This window comes from Mixophyes fleayi, chromosome 1 (assembly GCF_038048845.1).
Source record: "Mixophyes fleayi isolate aMixFle1 chromosome 1, aMixFle1.hap1, whole genome shotgun sequence".
Classification (NCBI taxonomy): domain Eukaryota; kingdom Metazoa; phylum Chordata; class Amphibia; order Anura; family Limnodynastidae; genus Mixophyes; species Mixophyes fleayi.
The window spans coordinates 223,111,329-223,133,853 of NC_134402.1; the positions used below are offsets into that span (position 1 = coordinate 223,111,329).

General features: G+C 39.6%; 1 protein-coding gene across 3 annotated transcripts in view; it reads left to right on the top strand.

Annotated features, from left to right (window-relative positions):
- Positions 1-22,525, top strand: part of SBNO2 (strawberry notch homolog 2) — a 57,172-nt gene that overhangs the window by 7,718 nt on the left and 26,929 nt on the right. Inside the window, exons 2-10 of one of the 3 annotated variants that reach the window (XM_075205884.1) lie at positions 2,261-2,419; positions 3,923-4,011; positions 4,770-4,860; positions 13,638-13,805; positions 15,376-15,462; positions 15,559-15,649; positions 16,510-16,670; positions 16,759-16,892; positions 17,673-17,763. In XM_075205884.1, coding sequence (XP_075061985.1) covers positions 2,294-2,419; positions 3,923-4,011; positions 4,770-4,860; positions 13,638-13,805; positions 15,376-15,462; positions 15,559-15,649; positions 16,510-16,670; positions 16,759-16,892; positions 17,673-17,763 — 1,038 coding nt within the window. In that variant the 5' untranslated portion in view covers positions 2,261-2,293. Of the gene's footprint in view, positions 1-2,260; positions 2,420-3,922; positions 4,012-4,769; positions 4,861-7,276; positions 7,412-13,637; positions 13,806-15,375; positions 15,463-15,558; positions 15,650-16,509; positions 16,671-16,758; positions 16,893-17,672; positions 17,764-22,525 lie in introns of those variants that run through there. The other 2 variants (XM_075205892.1, XM_075205899.1) reach the window with 2 other exon arrangements.

The following is a 22,525-nucleotide window of genomic DNA, read 5'->3' on the forward strand; positions in this document are numbered from 1 at the left end:
CCAGGTTGATTCACTAATCGTTCATGTGGATCAGCCTGGACCTCTTCACATATTACACTCAGTGGCAGGGAGGGGCTGTTCTCCCCCATTCCCCACATTGCCAGTGCACCCTGGCGCCTCCAAGTCGGGTGGAAGACTAAGGGCTAGATTTACTAAGCTGCGGGTTTGAAAAAGAGGGGATGTTGCCTATAGCAACCAATCAGATTCTAGCTATCATTTTGTAGAAGGTACTAAATAAATGAAAGCTAGAATCTGATTGGTTGCTATAGGCAACATCCCCACTTTTTCAAACCCGCAGCTTAGTAAATCTAGCCCTAAGTCTTCAAATCTCCCATCCAAATTATCTCAAGAGATCTGCTACAGGGTGTAGTTTCCCCCCATCTATCTGAAATCGGCTTCAGAGGGATGATGGCCAGACCCTGCATCCCAGGGACTGTAAAAGCTCACTGGGACCATTGTGACACTTTGCCTCCTGGAACCCGTCTAGCAGAGTTCTATAATCCTTTAGGTGCCATCAGAAACCTCTCCACTGCCGCTTTCCACCACCACTTTGCGCAGTGTCTCCTCCACTGCATCAACAGGAATATATGGAGGCCACTTCAGAACACAAGCTCTCTGTGAAGGGAACAAGAGCAGTGGCTTAAAGAAGCCAGATGTGTAGTGATCCCCACTAATGATAACACTGCACGTTCTCTGCAAACTTCAAAATTATTAAAACTGTTTACAATTGTGTATAATTGGTGATGATACATAACCATGTGTAAATTCATTTTACAGTGACTGATTTTTTTTCCCCTCTAGAATAGTTCTAATGGCACTGTTACTGTTCTCAGTTTCTAAATGACCAGCACCAACCTCCCAAGTTCTCTTTCTGTAAATATACACAGAAAAGCTGGCTACACACTGCAGAAAATTCCTCCCGATGCAATATCTTTAACAATTTTATCAAAGTCCCGATAAGCATGCAGATTTATGTGTACACACTTACACAATTTACTTTCAGATCTGTGCTTTTCATCTGTCATTACCATTGGCTGAAAAGATCATGACTCTGTAAACTCTATGGCGATCTGCCTACATTGCTGGTCGTGAGTGCTTACACACTGCAGAATTCGCCTGAAATCGTTTACAGTGATTTTTAGTCCGTTTATAAAATCAAATCAAATGATACGATGTGGTTTGATGTGATAAAACATGATCGTGGGAGCATACACACTAATGCGATATCGAACCTAACAGTCGTTTATCGTGTTGTTGGCAAGATAATTGGCTGAGAAACCTGTAGCCTATACCCAGCTGTAGCCTCTGTTTTTTACAGATCACAGGCTTACTTGAAGAAGCACTCCCAGGTGCTGGGTCAGTTTTCACCAACCTGCTGGTTTCCTTTTAATGGAGCCCCAGTAGCTATATGCTGAAACTGTTCCTTGTCCCTAGGGCTTCTCAATTCTCAAGTCCTGAGGATTTTTTTTTTCTTTCTTCTAACTACTTAAAATTGCTTTTTATTGGCCTGCCTGGTCACGCCCCCTATTGTAATGTTCGTGTCCCCAGTCTTTGGCCAGGGCTGCGAGATATGAAGAGCATTAAATACAATGTCTGCATGGAGAAGCAGCCCTCGGGGCTCTAGTAAGGGAGAGCTGGGTAGGGTGATTTTGTTTTTCACCCTACCAGATGGTGCAACTTTAAGTTGTACATTTTAATTCAGAATATTCGTTGAAATAAAATATCAATTTATATACATGTTGCTTCCATTCTATTCAACTTTATTATATTTTTAATTGAATTCCATATACCATGAAACTGTCAAGTTTTTTGGCTCCTACCATCTTGAATCCCTTTTACGTATAATGAAACGGTTCCCTCATTCCTCAAACATTTTCTTCAATTTCCCCTTACATTCATACCTTCTGCATCATTTTGTTCATTTCTATCATTAGTAATTGCTTAAGTTATGTTTTGTAATCTTTAGGATATATAGGACTGGGGTGTAGGTTTTTTTTTTTTCATGGGTGGGTTGTAGCTGTTTGTACTGTATGGTTAAACAACTTGGGCACCTGTAAAAATGGTCTATTGATTTCTATAGTAAAGATTGCCTGAACTTTTCACATCAACATAAACACCTGCGTTCACTTTATTGATTACTCTTAATGCCTTTTCACATTTTCTAAATTTGTTGTTTGCTCTTGTGCCCTCTTTTATACTGTTGCTCCTGTGCCTTCTTTTGCACTGCCATTCACTTTCTCTGTTTCACTTTCTCTTCCAGATCAACTGACGCCATGCAACCTCAAGGACCCTAATGCCCTGCACACTGTCGGTGATGGACGGGGGGGGGAGATACCCACAGCCTGAGTCACAACACGGAGCCAACGGAATGTGCTCAACAGCTGCCATGCAGTACCAGCCTACTCTGTCGGAGATTGATGTGAGGCTTCCTACTGCTATATTTGAATCATGGGTCTTTAAATATAATGTCGGACAGTTATGAAATTTGATACACAGGTAACTCTGCCAAAAGGAGCTTAAACTGAAAGTAGTTACTTCGATACTACAAATTTTGTAGTACAGTTTACAAAATTAAAATTCAATTTGATTGGCAAGTATGAGTTATAGTGCTCTTTTTGCAAAGTTACTTGTGCACCAGTTTTCATGTCCCTTATTTACAGTAGTATTAGTAGATGCTGATCTTCATATCTGAATGCTGCAGTCCAACTTGGATTGAAAGAGTGAAGTCTACTTTGTTTAGAAAATGAAGCCCATAATTGAAGGGGGGATACTGGACATACTTACATATACGTAATTATACATACATACGTCTTACATGGGTAATTGCATAAATAATGCTATAACTAGATGTAAATGGATTGTAAGGCTTGGTTTTAAAAGATAACATGTACATGGTGAAAACTGAATATGAAGGTTATCCTGGAGGCTAGAAGAAATATTCTTCGTTGTGTGTTTGTCATTTTCTTTTGCACAGTATTATGCATATTGCTGTATGCAATAATATCTGGTTAAAGATGGAATGTTAAAATACAAGTTGTTCCACTATGAATTGGTATCTTGTAACATTGGAAAAGTTCCCATGTGCGAACATAAGATCTTCAAATTCCAGGTAGAATAGTTATTACGTGAAGTACGAGACTTTGTCCTCTGTAATGTTCAATTTCAGATCATAGCATTTGTGTGAGATTAGACCTGAAGGCTAAAGGCTAATAGGAGGGATGTTTTGTCAAATTTGAGGGTGTTTGGCCTAAATCATAAGAGAAATAGTGGTAGAAATATCATATGTCATTGTTTAATCCTATGCAGCGAAAAGTTTTTTTAAAAAAATGAGTAAGCAACTTTTTGGGGCATATTCAATTGTTTGAATATCCCGCCGCGTTAAAACTATTACCGTTATTACAGTAATAGTAAGCTGAATTTCAGCTCGCGGCTCAGGGAGCTGCGAGCTCAAATCCAGCGAGAAAACTACCGTAATAATGTTTTTACGCGCATTATTACTGGAATAACGGCAATAATGCGCGCAGCGCGACATTTTCTGCGTTTCCGCCGACAATTGAATATGCCCCTTATTTTCAAGTTTTTCTAATCCTTGAAAGTGGAAAGAATCAGTTCCAGTTTGTCTTTGAACTGTAATGAAGGGGAAAGGGTTTTGGAGGTGAAAACGGGTCTTACCCAAAGATCCATTCCCAGCCTGCTCTGTCTTGGTGAACATCTCATTAGATTGCTCATGCACATGTGGAGCCTGGGCTGAGCAGCAGCAGCAACAGGGATCATTGATTTCTTCATATTTTCAGGTTTTTATAAGCATTAAATGTGTACAAATAATTAAGCGATACTAGAGATTTAATTCTTCTTACAGGCATCGCCAGAATAATAGGGATGGGTATGGTTCATTTCTGATGCACTTTTGCTGTGATTTCAGACCCCGACGCTGGCTGGTACCCAGTGGACACATTTCTCATATTCACCTGCTCATTGCTTGCCCCATGCTCCTCTCACCAGCCTAGATCCGTAAGTTCCGTCTCTCCCTGTTCACCTTTCTGCTTGCCAAATATTGTTGCTTATATCCAGCATGTAGAGGGTTAATGTGTTGTACATTTGCCCTGTTCTATTAGGTAACCCAAGCTTTTTAATACTGCATTCTCTGTAAAATTGAAATGGAGCTCTGTGTTTTAATCACTCAAACTTGTAACCCATTAGTCACTTTTGGCTCTAGATTACCCATTTTTCTTTCTTGCATCCCTCCATATTGTGTATTGTGTAATATTAGCATGCTGTAAAATCTCTCTACCACTGCAGATGCTCTTTCAAACCCCGACCATGCTGTATTTATTTAACAAATGTGTGCACTTTTCCTCTGTCTGCAGTGACCCTCCTCATTTCTTGCACTGTCTGCCCCTTGATTTTTACCTGTAGTGAGCCATCTGGCAGAATAAATGCACAATCGAACCATGCTCCAGCACATGGCAAACTTGCCATTTAGCTTGTGTCAATATTCTGTCAACACAATAACACATTCCCAGGGATTTGGGACCTTGCAGCTTATGACCGTCCACCCTTGCTCTCCCATCACCTGCCAATTGCCCTCATTTTTTCTGCATTAAATTTCTGCAAGTTCCGTCGCTTACCTTCCCGACATCTCTTGCTGCTGGCCATCCGCAAAAACAGACCACTTGGTCACCACTCAACCAGTTTCTTTCTTTATGATGTGGTACTTGCCCTCTATGTCCTTTCATTTTGTCTATGTTGCATTTCTATTTTATCCACAGGTTACATTATAATGGTCCACCAGATTATTACAGTCGGAACTTCTCAACACCATTCCCTAATTACTTTACCGAGAACCAGACCTACGTCCAGGTGAGATGTTTGTCTTTGGGCCATTTGTGTTCTTCCACTGCTCACTCCCCAGATACCCTAACCAGCAATCCCCAGTTCTTTAATACATAAACATGTCCTGACAAACAAACTCTTACTTTGTTTACCTTTTTGCTAAAGCATGCTGCTCTTATTTTTCTCCCAATTCTGTACCATCTGTGTTCTATATTCACACCCTATTACCCTGCATGTGCATGTGTATTTCCTTCTATTTTAGACCTGGCCAACCTGTGGCTCTCCAGGTCTTGTTAAAATACAAGCCCCAGCATGCTCTGCCAGTAGATAGCCAGCCAATAGTCTCACCTGGAGAGCTGCAGGTTGGCCAGGCTTGTTCTAAATCCTGTCATGTTGCTGGCTGGTTCCATCGTGTCCTTTACCCCCACCTTCTATTTGTCTTAATTTTCCACATTAACCTGCTCATCAATCCAGGGCAACATCACTTGTTAACTTTATACTCATTCCACACTTTGTGTATCATACATTTTTATTTTGAGGTTCTGCACCCTTCTTCTGTCACTTTATTCCTCACTGTTTCCTGCTTCATCTCTCTCTCTCTCTTGCGTTGTCCTCACTGCTTCTTTTTCCCTCCCATCTACTGACCCTTTCACTGTCTGGTGGCCTGTGGTGAGTATTGCGTAATGTTGTGCAATGATATTTCCAGTAATGTATGTGTGATCAGACTGAGCTGCAGCAGAGGACTTATGCATTATTCTCTCTAATCTATGTATATACAACCCTTCTCGCTGTGCCTCCTTTTTATTTGTGTCAAGAGTACTGGGTGAAATCTTCCTAAATTTCCAGTTTTCTTGATGTGGAAAATCCCAGGAAGGTGTGTGTATTGTGTACAAGTGTAAGAGGGACTGTGCTAACTTCACAAGCCCTTTTTTACTATTACTGTGCCAAGTCTATCTGTTCACCTGCTGTTGATTGAGCAAAGAATCACAGATACTGCATTATTGTGCTATTTGCATTATCTTAGTAAGTAAGCCTATAAGAGTACTACAGCTCTCCAAGATTTTACTTGCCATTTCCTTCAGGATGTCCTGTATATTTCTGCCCAATCACTTTGTCTGTTCACATCATCCATCTTTAGCATTTTTGCGTTCGTTGCTAGAACGGTTTTATTCTGGCAACACATGCTACGGGCAATTGGCAATCAAAATAGATGTTTTATATATGTAAGTAAATGTGTTCAGAAGATGACTGCAGATGACCCCTATTGGCCTATATGTACAGACACCTTCTGATGGCTCTAACAAGCCCATTGAAGCTAGAAGGGATAATGCCACTTTGTCCAAGTGCCGAACTGCTGAATCACGTCCATTTTTGCCACATATACGTAGGTAAATTGGACTCTGATCTTGACGCTCGTGCATAGCTGCAGGATGTTACTGTATGTGTCCAGTATTACTCTTATTAATGCTGTGTGGGATCTTAAGATATGTTAAACCTTGCTGTGTACGAGTATACTAGGGTTATCGAAAATGTCAGCATATGTTGGAGGCTGAATGGGTCATCATCAACATTTTTCTTTATTTTTTTTTAAAGTAAATATTTGGTTTCCAAATTACTAGCTCCGGGGTATTCATTGCTTTTATACAGTGGTGTTTTCTTTCCAAGATCCCGTAGTGTAGGTCAGTTTCTCTCTTTTGTGGAAGTAAGAACACTGTTACAAGTTATACACTTGTGCTTTATGTTTATACATTTTTGTAATCCCAGAGAGTATTACTTGATTATAATACATTTCTGTGAGGAGTTGGTGGGGGCATTTGCACCATGTGGAGAGGTCTTTATTTTTGGTTCCTGTAGCTGGTGCTAAAGTTAATGTGACTTCACTGTCTGCTGTAAATATTAAAGTTCCTGGAATCCACTCCATTCCCTTCAACTCAATTGCTCCCTTGAGGGGCATTGAGAGGGCTGGTGGGGGTGGGTGAACATGGGAAGAATCCATGCCTAAGAATAGACAAATGAATGGGTTAACTTCAGTGAAGGGGTTAATGAGAGAAAGTCACAAACCAGTGATTTCTACCTATTTGTGGCACATCTCATTTCTCCAGCAAGGAAGGGGTTAATGAGAGAGGGTGAGAACATTTCCACTGTCTTGCAAAATTGTATCTATCTGGGTTCCAGAAGGTGAGGGGTTAAATTAGCAGCGATTGGTTGGCATTGCAGGTACAGGTACATAAGAGGTGGAGCTTTCTTCCAGGCACAGTAAGTGTTGTGACTGCCAGGAATCCTCTCATAGAATCATTTCCTGAAAGTCAGAAGAGCATTGAGAGGAAGTGGGATCAGGGGCTGGCCATGCATGCCCTGGGGGGAGGGAGGTAGGATCGTATGGGGAGGAGAGCCAGCAGCAGAAAATTAAGCATAAGGGGGCAGATCCTAGAAAAGGAGGAGGGGGGCACCCAGCTGTTGTGATGTTCTGCTGTCATGTGTAAGGCTCTGTGTCTCCAGCCGTCGCCCGCTTTCCAGCTCCTGTTCTGTTGGCATGTCACAACTGCATTTGTGGCTGAAGGTTTCCTCAGTGAACAAGGTACTCCTAATTTTGATATCCCACTGGCACACAGCACTGTGATATAGGCTAACTTTCTCTAACTTGTTCTGCTTGCACATTTCTGACTGAAAAGTATTTAAATAAACTTTTCATCAAGTTTCAGTGTGAGTGTTAGCATGACCACACAGAAACATAGAGATTTAGTTTCACTTAGCATGTAAGGAAAGATCATTATCTGTAATGTGCAAGTCACTATAAAATTAGGGCAGGTCAAAACCTTTTTATAGACACTTTCTTCCTTCTTCGTTTCAACTTGGGAAGGTCCCTCACAGAACAATAAACACTATGTTTGCTGAAAAGGTAATACCGTATGTTAAGGGCAAAAAGTGGTTGACAATGAAAATAGAAATCCAGTTACTCTGATTAATTGTCACATTTGGGTTGTGACGAATCAAGTGGAAGTCTAAGACCTAGTTACCAGAGGCAACTGTATTTCCATGTTTTGCTGTTGCCACATGCTTGTAGGGTTTTTCTTTTCTTTTTTCCATGGTTATTTTTCTGTATGGCATATATTGCATTTTATTTTGTTAGTTGGATCGTTATATTTCAGTGTGTGTATGTAGAACGTTTTCTCAACTGCATTTCTACTTTGAAACTTTTAGAAAGGAAAGAGAAACAAACTATTAAGTTGCTACTGTTTTTATCATACATATAGCGCACAAATAGAATAAATTCCATAAGCGTTGTGGATTTGTTCCGACTTTTGTGTCTTGCTGACCATTTCCTAAAATAAGAGTGTGTCCTGTGTAACAACAGTGTCAGAGGCCTTGGAGTCTTTTATAATATCGGTATATAGCAAGGCAGGAGTCCATTGTATGCAATGGGTGGTTATAGATATCGCGCTGGCAGTTACTACTTTACTATTTATGCACAAAACATGTACAGAATAATAGCATTAGTTGACAATAAGCTGTAGCCTGGTAATATATTACAGTTGGGCAGGCTGGGCTGGGGGGCTGGGGGACAGGGGGGAATCTGCCCCCCCACCCGGTCCGGTCCCATAGTGCGCTACCTTGGGCTGGGTCACTGGGCCACCTGCATTTTTTTTCCCTTTAAAATAGGCTGCTGAGTCGCGTCTCCCCCCCAACACCCCCCTCCCCCGGGCTGAAATTTGCCAGCCCTCCCCTACATTTGGGGGATTTATTAATGCATTTCCCCCGGAAACATGGTAGAGATTTCCTTGCTTGATCATTTGGTGATGCTGGCTACCTCCAGGAGCATTGTGAAAACCTAAAACTCCTGATGAGCAAAAGATTTGGGATTGTCTTCTGTTGAAGAGGTTACTCTATTTATGTGACAGGTTAAGTCTTATCCTGTAACATCAATATGTTCATGTTTATTTTCATTTCAGGAGTATTCGATGGATGATATTGATGGCATTATTAGTTATCAGAAGCAGTTTGATTTTGGAAGGGGATAATTAGAAACATTGGGCTCTAAGCCTCTTCCAGTACATCAGGATCTAGTTGTACTTTGTTTCACAATAAATGAAGTAGATAGTCTTTAATATTATTTTGGGGATAGTTGGGTTAAACTGTATAAATATTTAATGGGGGTTCATTTGTTCAGCCATACAACGATTAGCATACTAATTGATAATAGTATGATGGTGTAGTCAGGGGAGGTTTTTGTAAATTGGTATTAAGTCTGTTTCTCGGCATTATCAATGAGAGGGGGGTTCTTACTTTTCCAGTAATATTAGGATCAGGGGATCTTTCTGGCAATAAAATAAGGGAGGGCTCTCTAAGCCAATAATGTTAGCGGGGAGGGTCTCTTTCTTCCAGTAATATCTAGATTAAGGTGGTGTTTCTTAATAAAACAGGAGTCTTTCTCCCACAAATATGACATGTTATTGAAACTGCATTTACATAAATGCAGTTATCTTTTCCAGCATATTCCTTGGAGGGGGAGGGAGTGCGCTGTTCAAATGCTAGACATTGGTTTTACAAGTGGCTTTTTTTTTTTTTTTTTTACCCAAGTTGATTGTCTGTCGTCTGTTTAGTGTTTTTTCTTCTCTTACAATTCTGGTGCATGTAATTAAATGCTTGCACTAGTGTATTTGTCAATGATGTACTTTTTAAAGTTTTGTACCCCTAGTAAAGATTACTGCTGTAATGTTAGCGGCCAAGTATCATGTTTTGCTATAACATTGGTGAATAAAGTACTTTTGTCGTTATTCTGGACTCAAAAGAGGGTCACTCTCCCTCTATCTCTTCCAGTTATATGGTGTGCCAAGTGTTTTGAGATAATATGGTTAACCGGTAGTGGTTGTTTCTGGGTAGGGTTTTGGTAGCAAAGTATTACAGTTAAAAATGTGAAGCTATGTATTTAGTGTATTAATATCGGGATGTGCATTGATTGTTGCCAAAAATACAATTATTTTTTTTTTTGTAGTTTTGTGTTGATAATAAGTATTATCTTTTTTTCCCCAGAAAAAAACTATATATGGCGTTCTCTTCCAGTCATTTCTTGGAATATCAATATAATAGATAGAAATGAGACATTTGAAACAGTGCCTTGTTTCTGTACAATAGTATTGTACTGATGCTGTTGCAGAGAGATGCACATTTCAAGAGCCACTGCAGCGAAAACATTTTTGGGGAAACTAAGGGGCATATTCAATTAAGCCGACTACGCGCGGCTAGTGGCAACACATTACTGCAACGCTAGGATTTCCGCTCGCACCCCATAGGGTTGCGAAGGGAGTTCCACAATCTTGTGGTACTGTATTGACACATTAAATGCATAACTGCGATGTGACGGCTTAATTGTATATGCACATATGGATGCTACTTTTCATGGTTGCATTTGTCTAGGGTGTTATTATTTCTATTGCTGTCTATATGGATAATTTTTATCTGGCAAAAAAGTGTATATTTAGCATACCAACTATGCACACATTTAAGATCAAATAAATAGTAATTATATACAGAACTATACCCAGTATAACCTGCTTGGTTTCTGAAAGTGTTTGCCAGGTTTGTACACCCTATTCAGTGCTGTACTCCCTTTCATTTTTTTTTCTTAACATCAATAGTATTTTTATTATTAATTTTTCAAAAATTATGGGGTACAGAAAGAAAAAAGGGATGGGGGTAAGGAAAGGACACAAAATTAAAGGGGGAAGGGTTGAGGGGGTACATAGTGGGGGGAACACATTAAACAATTCTGCTGTTAAACCATATTGAACACATGAGCTCCCTTTCATTTTTAAGCTCAGAACTTTACCAACTTTTTTCATGTCTGCAGACATGTATATATACACCATTGTCGGCCTCCTATTACTAACGTATTCTTAGTTTAAAAATAAAATTAAGAAAAGCTATACATCACAAACCATGACCATTTTATTAATCCTTCTGCTAGTTGCCTCTGGATTACACTACTGGAATTGGGATCGCTTGAACTGAAATCAATAATTAGGTGTGGTGTGTTGGACATCTGTTAATAATAATAATCACTACTCAACTCTGTTCTTACTGTTTGTTTCTGTCAAAGTTCCCCTTTGCTGTAATGTTATGTCAGTGATTTGAGAGATAATAGATAAATAGATATAGATACATACAGTGGAAATTAAGAAGTAGGAGTATGAAAACTGTAATGAGAATGTAAGTGAATGTCGTCTGATAGTTTTGCAATGAAGTCAGTAAGAGGAGTGGCGGTATGGCATACCACCATATACACAATTTCAACCATTGTGTGTGTATAGCCAATAACCCTAACACCTACCTTACAATTCTCACAATTTACAAACAATAAAAGTCCAAGACGTTACTAGACAGTTGGGACTGGTTGAGCTTTTCCAAACTGTATGTGACACCATGATTTTAACTCTGACTTGGCTTACAATATTGTTTGTTCTTTTAAATGACATACAGCTATGCCCAGGAGTGTAAAATAGTATGTAAAAGGGGTAGATTGCGCCAACCACCTATTGGAATCACATAATATTCCAGATAGAATTAATCAAAAATATATGTATATAGGAATAATTCAGCGCTGCCGACTATAAATCCTATCTTCTTATAAACATACACAAGTGGATAAAGTAATTCAAAATACTTATCTTTTAGGAGTAGATACGTGGATCACACTGTTCTGATCTTTTCCTCCGTTACATATGATGGTGTAACATGAAAAAATATTAAAAAAACAAAACAAAACACAACATAGTATAATATTGTAGCAACAGGTGATCTATAGTGTGACGAATGTGGCTTTTTTAAAACATAATCGGCTTCCATTCAAAGTTTTCTTCTTATGTAAATCCACTCACCAGATGCAAAATACATAAGTGCCTTGAATGTTTAAACGTGTTCAATAACATGTGACATATATGGTATCTTCACCCAACTCCTTAAGTGAGAACACTTACAATATGGAAAGAAATAGTAGGCCTGATTTCAAATTTCTTTAGGGTCCTCCATGGGGATACTCGAGAGTTCCTCCCAAATGGATATTCTCAATATTAAATGCAAAGGAGAAAAAACAAGCGAATCTAGTGTGATACCGTCTGACTACAAATATTTATTGCACATACATAGCATATAAAAATAAAAATTGCATATAAAAACTGGACTATGACTACTGTATAATGAGGGTCCCTACCAGACAAAAGTGGGTAGAAAGCTTGTAGTTATAAATCCCTGGGGTCCACTTTTCTGGTTATTTAGATGGTATAGATGGGGTCCTCATAGATTCCAGATCCAGTAGCCCTAATTTCCCAACGCGTTTCTTAGTGTAGGTCTTTTTCAAGGAGTGTGCTGTCTGTCTTATACCTAGTGATTGGGAAAGGAGCCTGGTGGGAGAGCGGGTTTGGGAGATGGGGTATACCAATTTTCATGTAACAGTCGCCTTTTTAATAGGAAATGTTTATTTCATATTTTGCCTAAAAACAGCACAAACACTTTATAGATTGTCTGTTACATTTACCCTTTTTAATATTTCTGACTATTTTACTGATTTGTCTGACTGTTGTGTGTTATTTTGCGTTTATAGAATGTTAGAGCCATTTCTACACTTCATTGCATTTATCTAATTTCTATAGACTCCCTTGCTTTATAAACATATACCCTTTTATCCCTAATAGGATAGTGCTGTTTTTGAAGCTAGTAAATCGCTAGTGTCCTTGATGCTCGTTTCACTTGGTGAAGGAAACAGGAACCAAACAAACATTGCTCAGAAAGCGGTACCTGCAGCATCGTTATAGTTTAGTCACTCCTGTGTGACAGGGGAAGCATTTTCCGGTTGAATCAGAGTGTCAGCAGAGACCACTGGTGCTTTTCTAGATGCATAATCCAAACGTACTTCTGACACACACCATAATGTTGGGATTAGCAGTCAGAATAGGCCTTGGACTGGGGTTCTCCTCCATGTCTCCTTTTTTTTAAATAATGTTTTATTTTGTTTCCGTGTATTCAAAGTTAAAATGACTTTGAAGTAAAAAATAACGTGATTGGTGAAATCTGTTAATGCTTAAATTAGGTCTATCAGTATTCATTTTGATAGTGGGGATGCTATCACTCGGTGCTGTCTTTGGTGTGACTTTCCAACCTTCTCCAGTAAGATCAGTCAGGAGCACTTTTCCAAATGTTAGTAATATTTTTTCAGCAATATCCTGAATGATGGGTTGTTTTTTTTTTTTTTTGTTTTTTTTGTAATCTAATTCAAGGAACCACTCTTTAATACCAGTAACGTTTAGTGACATTTCTGAGCCTACACATTTTTTTCGCCTTAGTTTTCATGTATGACGATATTGCTTAATGCTGCACTCTCTTCTATGCTCGTAAAGCCACTACTTTGAAAGCAGTTTCTGAGCTAATTCATCTTGTAAATATTGTTCGGTGATATTTTCTAGTGGAGTTTGACCTCATAAATTTGATAAATTCTGGGAAGGAAGGGATGACTGCCCCAGTACTCAAAATCATCTTTTTTTTTGTAGCAGATTTAAATGATATTCTTTCCTTTCTTATGATTTATGATGACCACCGATATGTGATCACAAGAACACAGAAACTGTGCGTATTGTCAGATGGTAGTCTCTCTTCAGGCAGTGTCAGAACTGAGTACTGTTAAGACTCTATTGTTTCCATTAACAACCATTTTATTTCTGTTTATCCTCTCTGTGATGTTCTATTTTTCCAACTAATGTCATTACTATTTTTCTTACCAGAATCTTTTAATTATTTTTTATTTTTGTTTTAAGGACTCACCATCTTTTTTAAATGACTTATCCAACCACTCCATCCTCTCTTCCCCGGATTCACTATCTGACATCACGGACACCCAGGATTTTCTGCCTGCCGACAGTCTTACCCATGTACCAACAATATGGGATGTCAGTACACCTGCTCAGGACACCAGCACTACATCAGTGAGTGTTTGTGCCAGGTCTCATTGTTTTCTTTTCCGTTATCTGTTTATTTGTCCTCCCATTTATTTGTGTGTTTCAATCTAAATTGTAATAATATAAAGACTGATGCCTGGCTGGTTTGTTTAATCCATATGTTCCTGTGAAAGTGCATTCTTTCTATTGGCTGCGTCAAATTTTTGTCTATACATCATTTTCTTGTTATGTATGTATATGACAGTGTGTTTGCGTATGGAAATGGTTCCAAATATTTGTGTGTGCCTGTCCTTCTTTGTGATTGTGTGTTATTCTGAGTTCATATTAATTCACGTTTCTTGCGAAAAATGTAAGTTGTGTCTGTGGTTGACGCATGAAAGCATCATGCTCTGCATGTGAAGTGAAACGCTGCTTTATTTGGTTTGTGTGCATCTTCAGAATTTGGACCTAATTGGCTGCAAATAAAGTTGCTTACAGCTCCAAAATGACCACCCATCCCGATAAACCTCTTATTGAATCTGCGATATGAGGTCGGGAACTGTCAGAATATGCGGTGTAAACATGCGTGAGGTCACCATTGAGATTAGACATAGATCTAATTGCTCCTACCTCTGTGCACCTTTGCCATCATAGTACTAGAGTCCTGAAAATAAGACAACCAGTAAGGGAGTGTGTGTGTATCTATCTATCTTTCGCCTCTATCTATCCTTCTCTCTTGCGCTCTTGCCTGCCACCTTCCCTCTTGCGCTCTTGCCTGCCCCCTGCGCAGGTGCTAAGGGATTAATATGCTTAATTATGTTTCTACAAGTTTTGTAATGTTTGATTGTACCTCTTTTCACATTTACGTATGATCAGCCCAGTCCAAGGTCTGTAAGTTTTCTTCTGGAAAATGTACTTTGAAGCTTTCCTGGTTTCCAGTTTTCAACTACTTTACAATTTGCTGTTCTTATTGTATGGCATTTAATACTGTTTTTAAAGGTGTCTATTTAAAATACAAACCATTACATTATAATTCCTGTTCAATAAATATCTTGTGATAAGGTTGGTAGTGCACCATGATATGTGCACTGTGCACAACATATTTGTGAGTATTTCCAGTAATAACATACCATTGGAAGTTGTCTTCACGTGTTGACAGCTGTTATAATGGTCAGTTTCCCTGTCAGCTGTTTTCTGTAGTGCACATGGAGGGAAAAAGGGAGTGAACAAGAGGGTGGACAGCGGTGATGGGATAGAACTAATGATGCCAGGTACAGCTCAGGGGAGATGTGCATTCTGCTGGGCATGTGCCGGTGTTGTGGTTAATTTCTGCTTTATATGGGGTCATAATCGCTGTGCGAAGGAGAAATTAAACAACTTTGTGTGATTTAAGAGGTTTGCTTTAGTGTCTAGGGATTGTGTTATGTGTGAACAGAACATTGTTTATTTTTGATGTCTGGTTTGTATTGTACACATATGAAATGCGCCACTTGGTGTCATTGTATATCCTCTCTTATTACAGTTTCCAAATAGTAATATAGACAGATACGTTTTGTGCTTCATTTTAATTTACGACAACACAATAATTACTTTTTCCACATCGTATCTCTTCCTTTAGCTTTTTCCCTCTAGTCGTCCGTTTGTTGGATTGGACAGATTTGAGGACTTACAGGCTATAATTAATACTCCACAAGTACAGCAGCGGGTAAGACAGAAACTGTGGCACTCTTTTTGTGTGAGTTTGTCTCTTTTGGCATCCTTAAATTAAATCATTTCTCTATTGCACATGCCTATAAACCAGGTTCCAAATCCAGTTGAAGAAGAGGTAGATGATGAAGATACTGAGGAGCTGGGACACACTGAAACCTACGCAGACTATGTGCCTTCTAAATGTGAGAAATCCACAAACCTAACTCACCAAATTATTTTTTACTTGGACTTTGATTATATTCTTTATGGTTTCAAAAAGAAATTGGTAAATACTGTTGGTATGAAAATTAAACGGTATTAATTTTTGAGTTTTACTGTAGAATGATTCAGAAGGTTACTGATGGCAAGTCTTCACAACACTTCATATTACTGCACATAAAGTGTAATGTTCTCTTTACCAGCCCTAAGTTGCTCTCTCTTGTTGGTACTATAAAAACAAAATCACAAACTATCATTAAAAGGGATTTATCTTATTTGGTTCGAGAAAATAGACTATTTTTTTTTACTCACATGTACACAGTATCTAAAGCATGCTTAAGTGCTTATTAATTATCATATTATAGGCTGTAATAATTTTAATCATAATAAAAAAAATTGTTTATCTAGTTAGAGCAGGAACGTTATTGCTACAACACCCTGAATTAATTTGATGGAGTGTTGTGTCCTTCGTTCCAACTTCATTCTGATATTGAATAATTTTCATAAAAACTTTTGTTTTCAGCTAGTGTATTCCTTCAGAATAATGCCTAACACAAAGATAAGATACTCACAGGAGTTGTAGTTCCCTTAGCATATAAAATGAGTAGTGAACACATTTAAGCCATCTGCAACAAAGATTAAAAAACACAGGATTTTTAGTGACTGAAGGCTGACATGCATTGTGAGTACATGAAATCAATTATTTACTTTGTGATTGGAGCACATCTTGTAGGGCTTGTACACTCTGATGCTTCTTCCTAGTACATTGGATCTTATTTGCATTTGCTGTTGATCAATGTATGCGCCCTTACATATCTGTTTGTTTTTTCCTGTCTTTTATCAGCTAAACTGGGTATACAGCACCCTGACAGAGTAGTGGAGACAAGCACCCTCTCCAGCGTCCCTCCTCCAGACATAACCTACTCTCTATCCCTCCCCAGTTCTGTTATTGATAAGGGCCTGCTGTCTGCTTTACAGCTTGAAGCCATAGTATATGGCTGTCAGGTGAGTGCTGGAACTACTAAGACAGTTTAAAGGTTGCGATTGAATCTGTGGTCTTCACGCTTTTTATATGTGCTCTGCTTTTTTACAGCAACATGAAGTGATTCTTCCCAGTGGACAAAGGGCTGGATTTCTTATTGGGGATGGAGCTGGTGTGGGGAAGGGGCGGACAGTTTCTGGAATTATATTGGAAAACTTCCTAAAGGACAGGAAAAAAGCTCTTTGGTAAGATAAAATGTTTTTTGCTTGGGAGTTTTCCCGCATTCAGGGTACATTAATTTATTGGCTTTAACGTGCACTTTTGGCTTCCTACTGTGCTTTTCAACCTTGCATTTATATTAGGAAGAGTTGTTTACTTCTGTGTTGCCCCAGGATATGACAACAGATCAACCATCATTTCTGCACTGGAACCAGTGTGTCACGGTTTTGTTGTATTCCAGGGCAACCAAAATGAAGCAACACTTAATATGAAAACATGGCAAGAAACACATTTTCAGGGTGAGCCACTTACAGACATTCCACTTTCTGATTTGTTCGCAAGACCCTGGTATCTGTATGATGGAGTGTGCACTTCTCAGGGATGCCCTATTTGTGCTCTAGAGAGACCCAAATATTCTTCAGCTCCATCCTGGAAAATATAAATAAAGACTTGCAGTGGTAATCCAAAAGTGGACATTTCCTTTAAACATTGATTCCTATTTGGTTTTAATGTGTTTCTTTATTTTCTTTATATAAGAAAAATAAATTGACTATTCATAACAATAACTCTTCCATTTACAAGTTACAAAAAGCCAAGAATTCCATCTAGAGAGATTGCACTTGACCTCTAATAGAAGATGTTCCACTATAAATTAATTACCACCAGGCCATATCTGTGGACAAGTATCCATTACTATTTATCAAAATGTTGTGTTGCCTCATTCCAACTTTTTCCCTTATTTCTGTGAATCCTATGCCTATGTTCTTAGTGTGCTCCAATTTTTTCATACGTCTGTTTTCTCATAGGTTTAGTGTATCCAATGATCTGCGCTGTGACGCAGAGCGTGATTTGCGAGACATTGAGGCTAGCTGTATCCCAGTACATGCTCTCAGCAAGGTGAGCCAGTCAGTGTTTCTCATTGCATTATTTTCTTTTCACTACTACCCTCCTTGCTAGTCTGCACCCACAAACTGTTTTGTTTCCTGGACCCACCATCCTAACCAGCCTGCACAAACAGAAACAGATTTCTCACTCTAAAATCATCCCAGCATGTTCTCTTCCTCAACCTGCTCCTTCTCATTGCTGCTGGTGTCATCACACCCAACCCTGGCCCAGATACACGATGCAGCTCCAGCCACCACATACAGTGTCAGACGATCCAAACCTCAACCCATGGCCCACCAAACAGAACCAGAATCTGCAGAAGTGCTTTCGCAAAGAAAAAGAAAATATTGCTCCAGAGCAAACTTCCTTCATTATAAATGTGTCCTTTCATCTTACAACACTGTTCCTTCACTTGCCAACCAAATCTACTTCTCTTCTTTAGTATCCACCCTTCATCCTACCCCTGATGTCTCTTTACCACTTTCAATTAGCTTCTCTTCCCAACTGCTCCACCTCTAGCTACCAGACTTGGCTCCCTACTCAATTTAACAAAATATTTTTTTTTCATGCCAGATCACATATACTCCACCCAATGTCTCCTACACTCACACATCGACCCTCCGTTTGTCTCCATTAACTGGGAAAGTACTCCTCTCCTCATCTAACCCTACAACCTGTGCCCTCGATCTTACTCCCTGCTAACTTTCCCCCATTGTTTGACTACAATCTAGCTTAGCTCTTCAACCTGTCTTTCTCCACTGGCCAGTCCCATCCTCCTTTAAACATGTGCTTATCTCACCATTTCTAAATAACTCCCCTCAACCCAGCCTCTCTCTCCCAACAACTGCCCTATATCTCTCATCCCCTTTGCTTCCAAATTTCTTGAGCAACTTGTGTACAACTACTTATCTCAGTTTTTCTCTTCATTTCCTTCTTGAGATTTTGCATCCAGGCTACAGCCCCCAACATATTCCGTTGATACTGCCCCCACAAATATTATCTATTTCCCATGTACAGCAAAGTCTAAGGGTGACTTCTCTGCTGCTTTCGACACTGTTGATCACCCTTTTCTTTTACACACCATTCACCCCAATTTTTTTTTGTTGGTTATATCCTGGTTCACATACTACCTATCTAACTGCTCCTTTAGTGTTATTACCTCTGGCACTTCACGACCTCCATTCCCAATATATGTTGGGGTTCCAAATGGTTTCGTTCTCGGCTCTCTACTTTTCTCACTGTATATCTCTTCCCCACATGGAAGTCCATAGGCTCCCTAAAGCTAAATACATAGAGCTTATCTTCCCTCCACCACTACCACCCCAGAAATCTCCATCAACTTCAACAACACCACAATTTACTTTCACAATTTGTGTTATAAGCTGGCTGCCTTAGTGTCGCATAGTCCTCTGCCTCATCCATGGCTCTCTTCCAGTCCCGTTGCCTCTTCCTTTGCATTTTTGCTAGAAGACACCCTTTTCTTATTCATGATGTAAGCAAAATTCTTATCAGTTCCCCATGTTACAATTGGGCATGGCCACATCATGAAGGGGGGCATGGCCACACCCCACAGAGGGACGTAGAGCACTAAACTGACAATTAGAAATCTCCCTTACCCCAACTGTCTCGCTGAAATCGGTACAGTTGGGAGATGTGCAGTTTTCTCATTATCTGCCGACCCAACCACTAATCCATCCTATATGCTGCAGGAACACTAATCTTCCTATTTTGCCACTCACTCCACATGCACTGCACCATCTTGCAAATCCTCACATTGGAAATTAATGAAAGAGAAAAGGCGCGCTCTTTAAGTTAATGAAATGTGTACAAGTGAATAAAATCATTTGAGACTGCAGCCAAGGACAATTGGGACCAATGTGTATGTGCAAACAAAAGAAAGTTGTTGTCTGGCGCTCACAAACAATACATAAATTACTATGTTTCGGCCTATACATGAAGGAGAATTTTGTGCACAATATATCACATTATTGGGATTATGCTCCCCTGCCACGTTAAGGCATCTCCTGTAGGTGAGCTCACTCTCATTCTCTTTTATGTATATGCTGACACATAGTGATTTATATATGGTTTCTTTGTGAGCACTGGACAACAACTTTTTTGTTTGTAAATCCCCAGATTGGCTCCCCAGAATCTATTCCAATACAAATCAAAAAACCCTCCAACACCACCCCTTGACAATACTCTTCTTTACTCCCTCTTAGACCTACATCTGACCTGCATCTTCTTCTGTGCTGCTAATCATGTACTGAATTGCCTAGCACATGTGATGAGACTTTCCCCCAGTGTTCAAATCTTTACATTTTCTCAAAAATTCATCTCTTTAGTAGAGTTTACCCTACTCCCACCTATACTACTCACACTGGTTACTCCCAAAGGTAAGTACTGTCCCAATCGCCACTGTAATTCACACACTCTCCTCTTGTCCCAGCTGTGCACTGCCCACCCTTTGTTTTCATGTCTGTATTTATTTTTTCTACCTTGTATGTCCCTGTTTTATATATGTCCTGTTTGCCCCACTGTCTAACGCTCCAGAGTACTTTGGCACCTTACAAGTCAACGAAAAGCAAACTGTCTATGTTTTCAGTTGCTGTTAAAAAATATAAAAAAAAAAAAATCTAATTGCCATGTTACACAGTTATTGCCTAAAGTGATATTTTAATTAACATTTTTATTTCCAGTTGTGATTGAATATTTGATTTATTAAGATGTGGATGGTTATACATAGACAGAAATTGTTCTATCCCACTTTTCTTGTTTCTACATTTATGATACTGTTAATCATTTTGTTTTTGCTTGTTTTCATGTAACAAAACTCCATGCTATTTGTTTTTTTTCTTATTGAGAAATCCTGTCCCCCAGTTGTTGATAAAATGATTTTCGAGTTTTTGTTAACTTTTGCGCTTCTGATAAAAAAATAAGCACATATTGCTGCTGTTCCTGAACAGTCTGCTTGTGGTCTGGAGAGTTTAGCTGTTCTGTGTCAGCTTGAGTACTCGCATTCCACTACTTTCCTATTAAGTACAGTACTTGGCAGATAGCCAAAACTATCAATACTTTTTTGTGGTTTACACTTAAGGCACATACCCACTAGCATTTGGCCCCAGGTCCAGTTTCCCAATTCCTTGACCACATTGCAGTCTGGCTCACTTATTTCCTATCCTTTGACCTGCCTACTCTCATACTAGGCGATTTCAACATTTTCACAGATAATTCCACTGTCTCTCCTGTCACTAAATGTCTTTCATTTACTTCCTCCTTTGGTTTCTTCTATTGGATCTCATCCCCCACTCACTGTGATGGGTGGGGGATGAGCTACTGCTCCATCTTTAGTTTCTCCAACTTATCCTTCCCACTCTCGGCTAACTAAATCAGCTACTTTCTCCTATGACTGCAATGTCCTGCCCTAATCAGGCTGCCCTTTCTACAACAAAACACTCACTTCAGCCCTAGACAGTGCAGCTCCAGCTACCACATACAGTCTCCAATGATCCAAACCCTGACCATGGCACACCATACAGACCTGCTCCCGCACTACAGAGCGCCACTGGAGGAAATCTTGTTCCTGTCCCAATTTCCTCCAATATAAATTCATCATTTAATCTTACAGCACTGCCCTTTCAATTGCCAAACATACATAAAATCTGTATTATCCACCCAGACTTACCCACTTTGCATCTTTGCCACCATCAACTCACTTCTGTGTCCACCTGCGCCTCCTCTCCCTTTCTCCCTCAGAACCCATGATTTTGTCACCCTATTCTTTCCCAACTTCTGTGTTTTTTTTCCCCCCCCACTGCATGCCCACCTTTAGCTTACCTATTCAACCGGTCTCTCCACTGGCAGTTATCCATCCTCCTATAAACATGCGCTCATCTCATCAATTCTAAAGAAACCATCTTTCTCCAGCTACCAACCTATTTCTCTCCTACCATCTGTCTCCAAACTACTTGAACAATTGGTGTACAACACCTTGTCTCACTTTCTCTCCTCTCCCTACATTCTAGACTCTCCCTGAATCAGGCTTCCGCCCCAGCATTCCACTGAGACTGCTTTCACAGTATTGAATGGTCTACTTATTGTAAGGTCTAAGTGTCATTCCTCCATACTCATTCTCCTGGACCCTACTGCTACTTTTGACACTTTTGAGCACCCTCTTGTCCTTCATATCCCTCACTCCATTGTCCTATTGACAGTTCTTTCCTGGTTCACTTTCTACCTATTAAACATCTCCTTTGGGGTTTCTACCTCAGGCACATACTCCACTCCCACTAGTTGTTGGGGTCCCACAAGACTCTGTTCTTAGCCCTTTATTTTTTTTACTGTACACCTTTTCTCTTGGGGAACTAATTTGCTCATTCAGCCTGCAGTACCATCTGTGTGCTAGTGATAACCAAATCTGTATCGCCTAACATCTCCCCTTCTCTACTATCTTGTGTAACGAACTGTCTTTCTGCTTTCTCCTCATGGATGTCCCAAAGCTACCTAAAGCTCAACGTATCCAAAACAGAACTTCTCATCTTCCCTTCTTCCAGAGTCACCTCCACTCAAATCTCCCTCACCACAATTTCCTCAGTCTTCTAAGTCTGTTGCCTTGGTGTCGCACTTGATTCAACCCTCTGCTTTATTCCTCCCTGTCCTGTCAAATCCACCTTCAAAAAATTGCCAAAATGCACAGTTTTCTTACCCAACATGCAACCGAAATTCTTATCCATTCTCTCATCATCTCCCGTCTTGACTGCTGCAACCTTCTGCT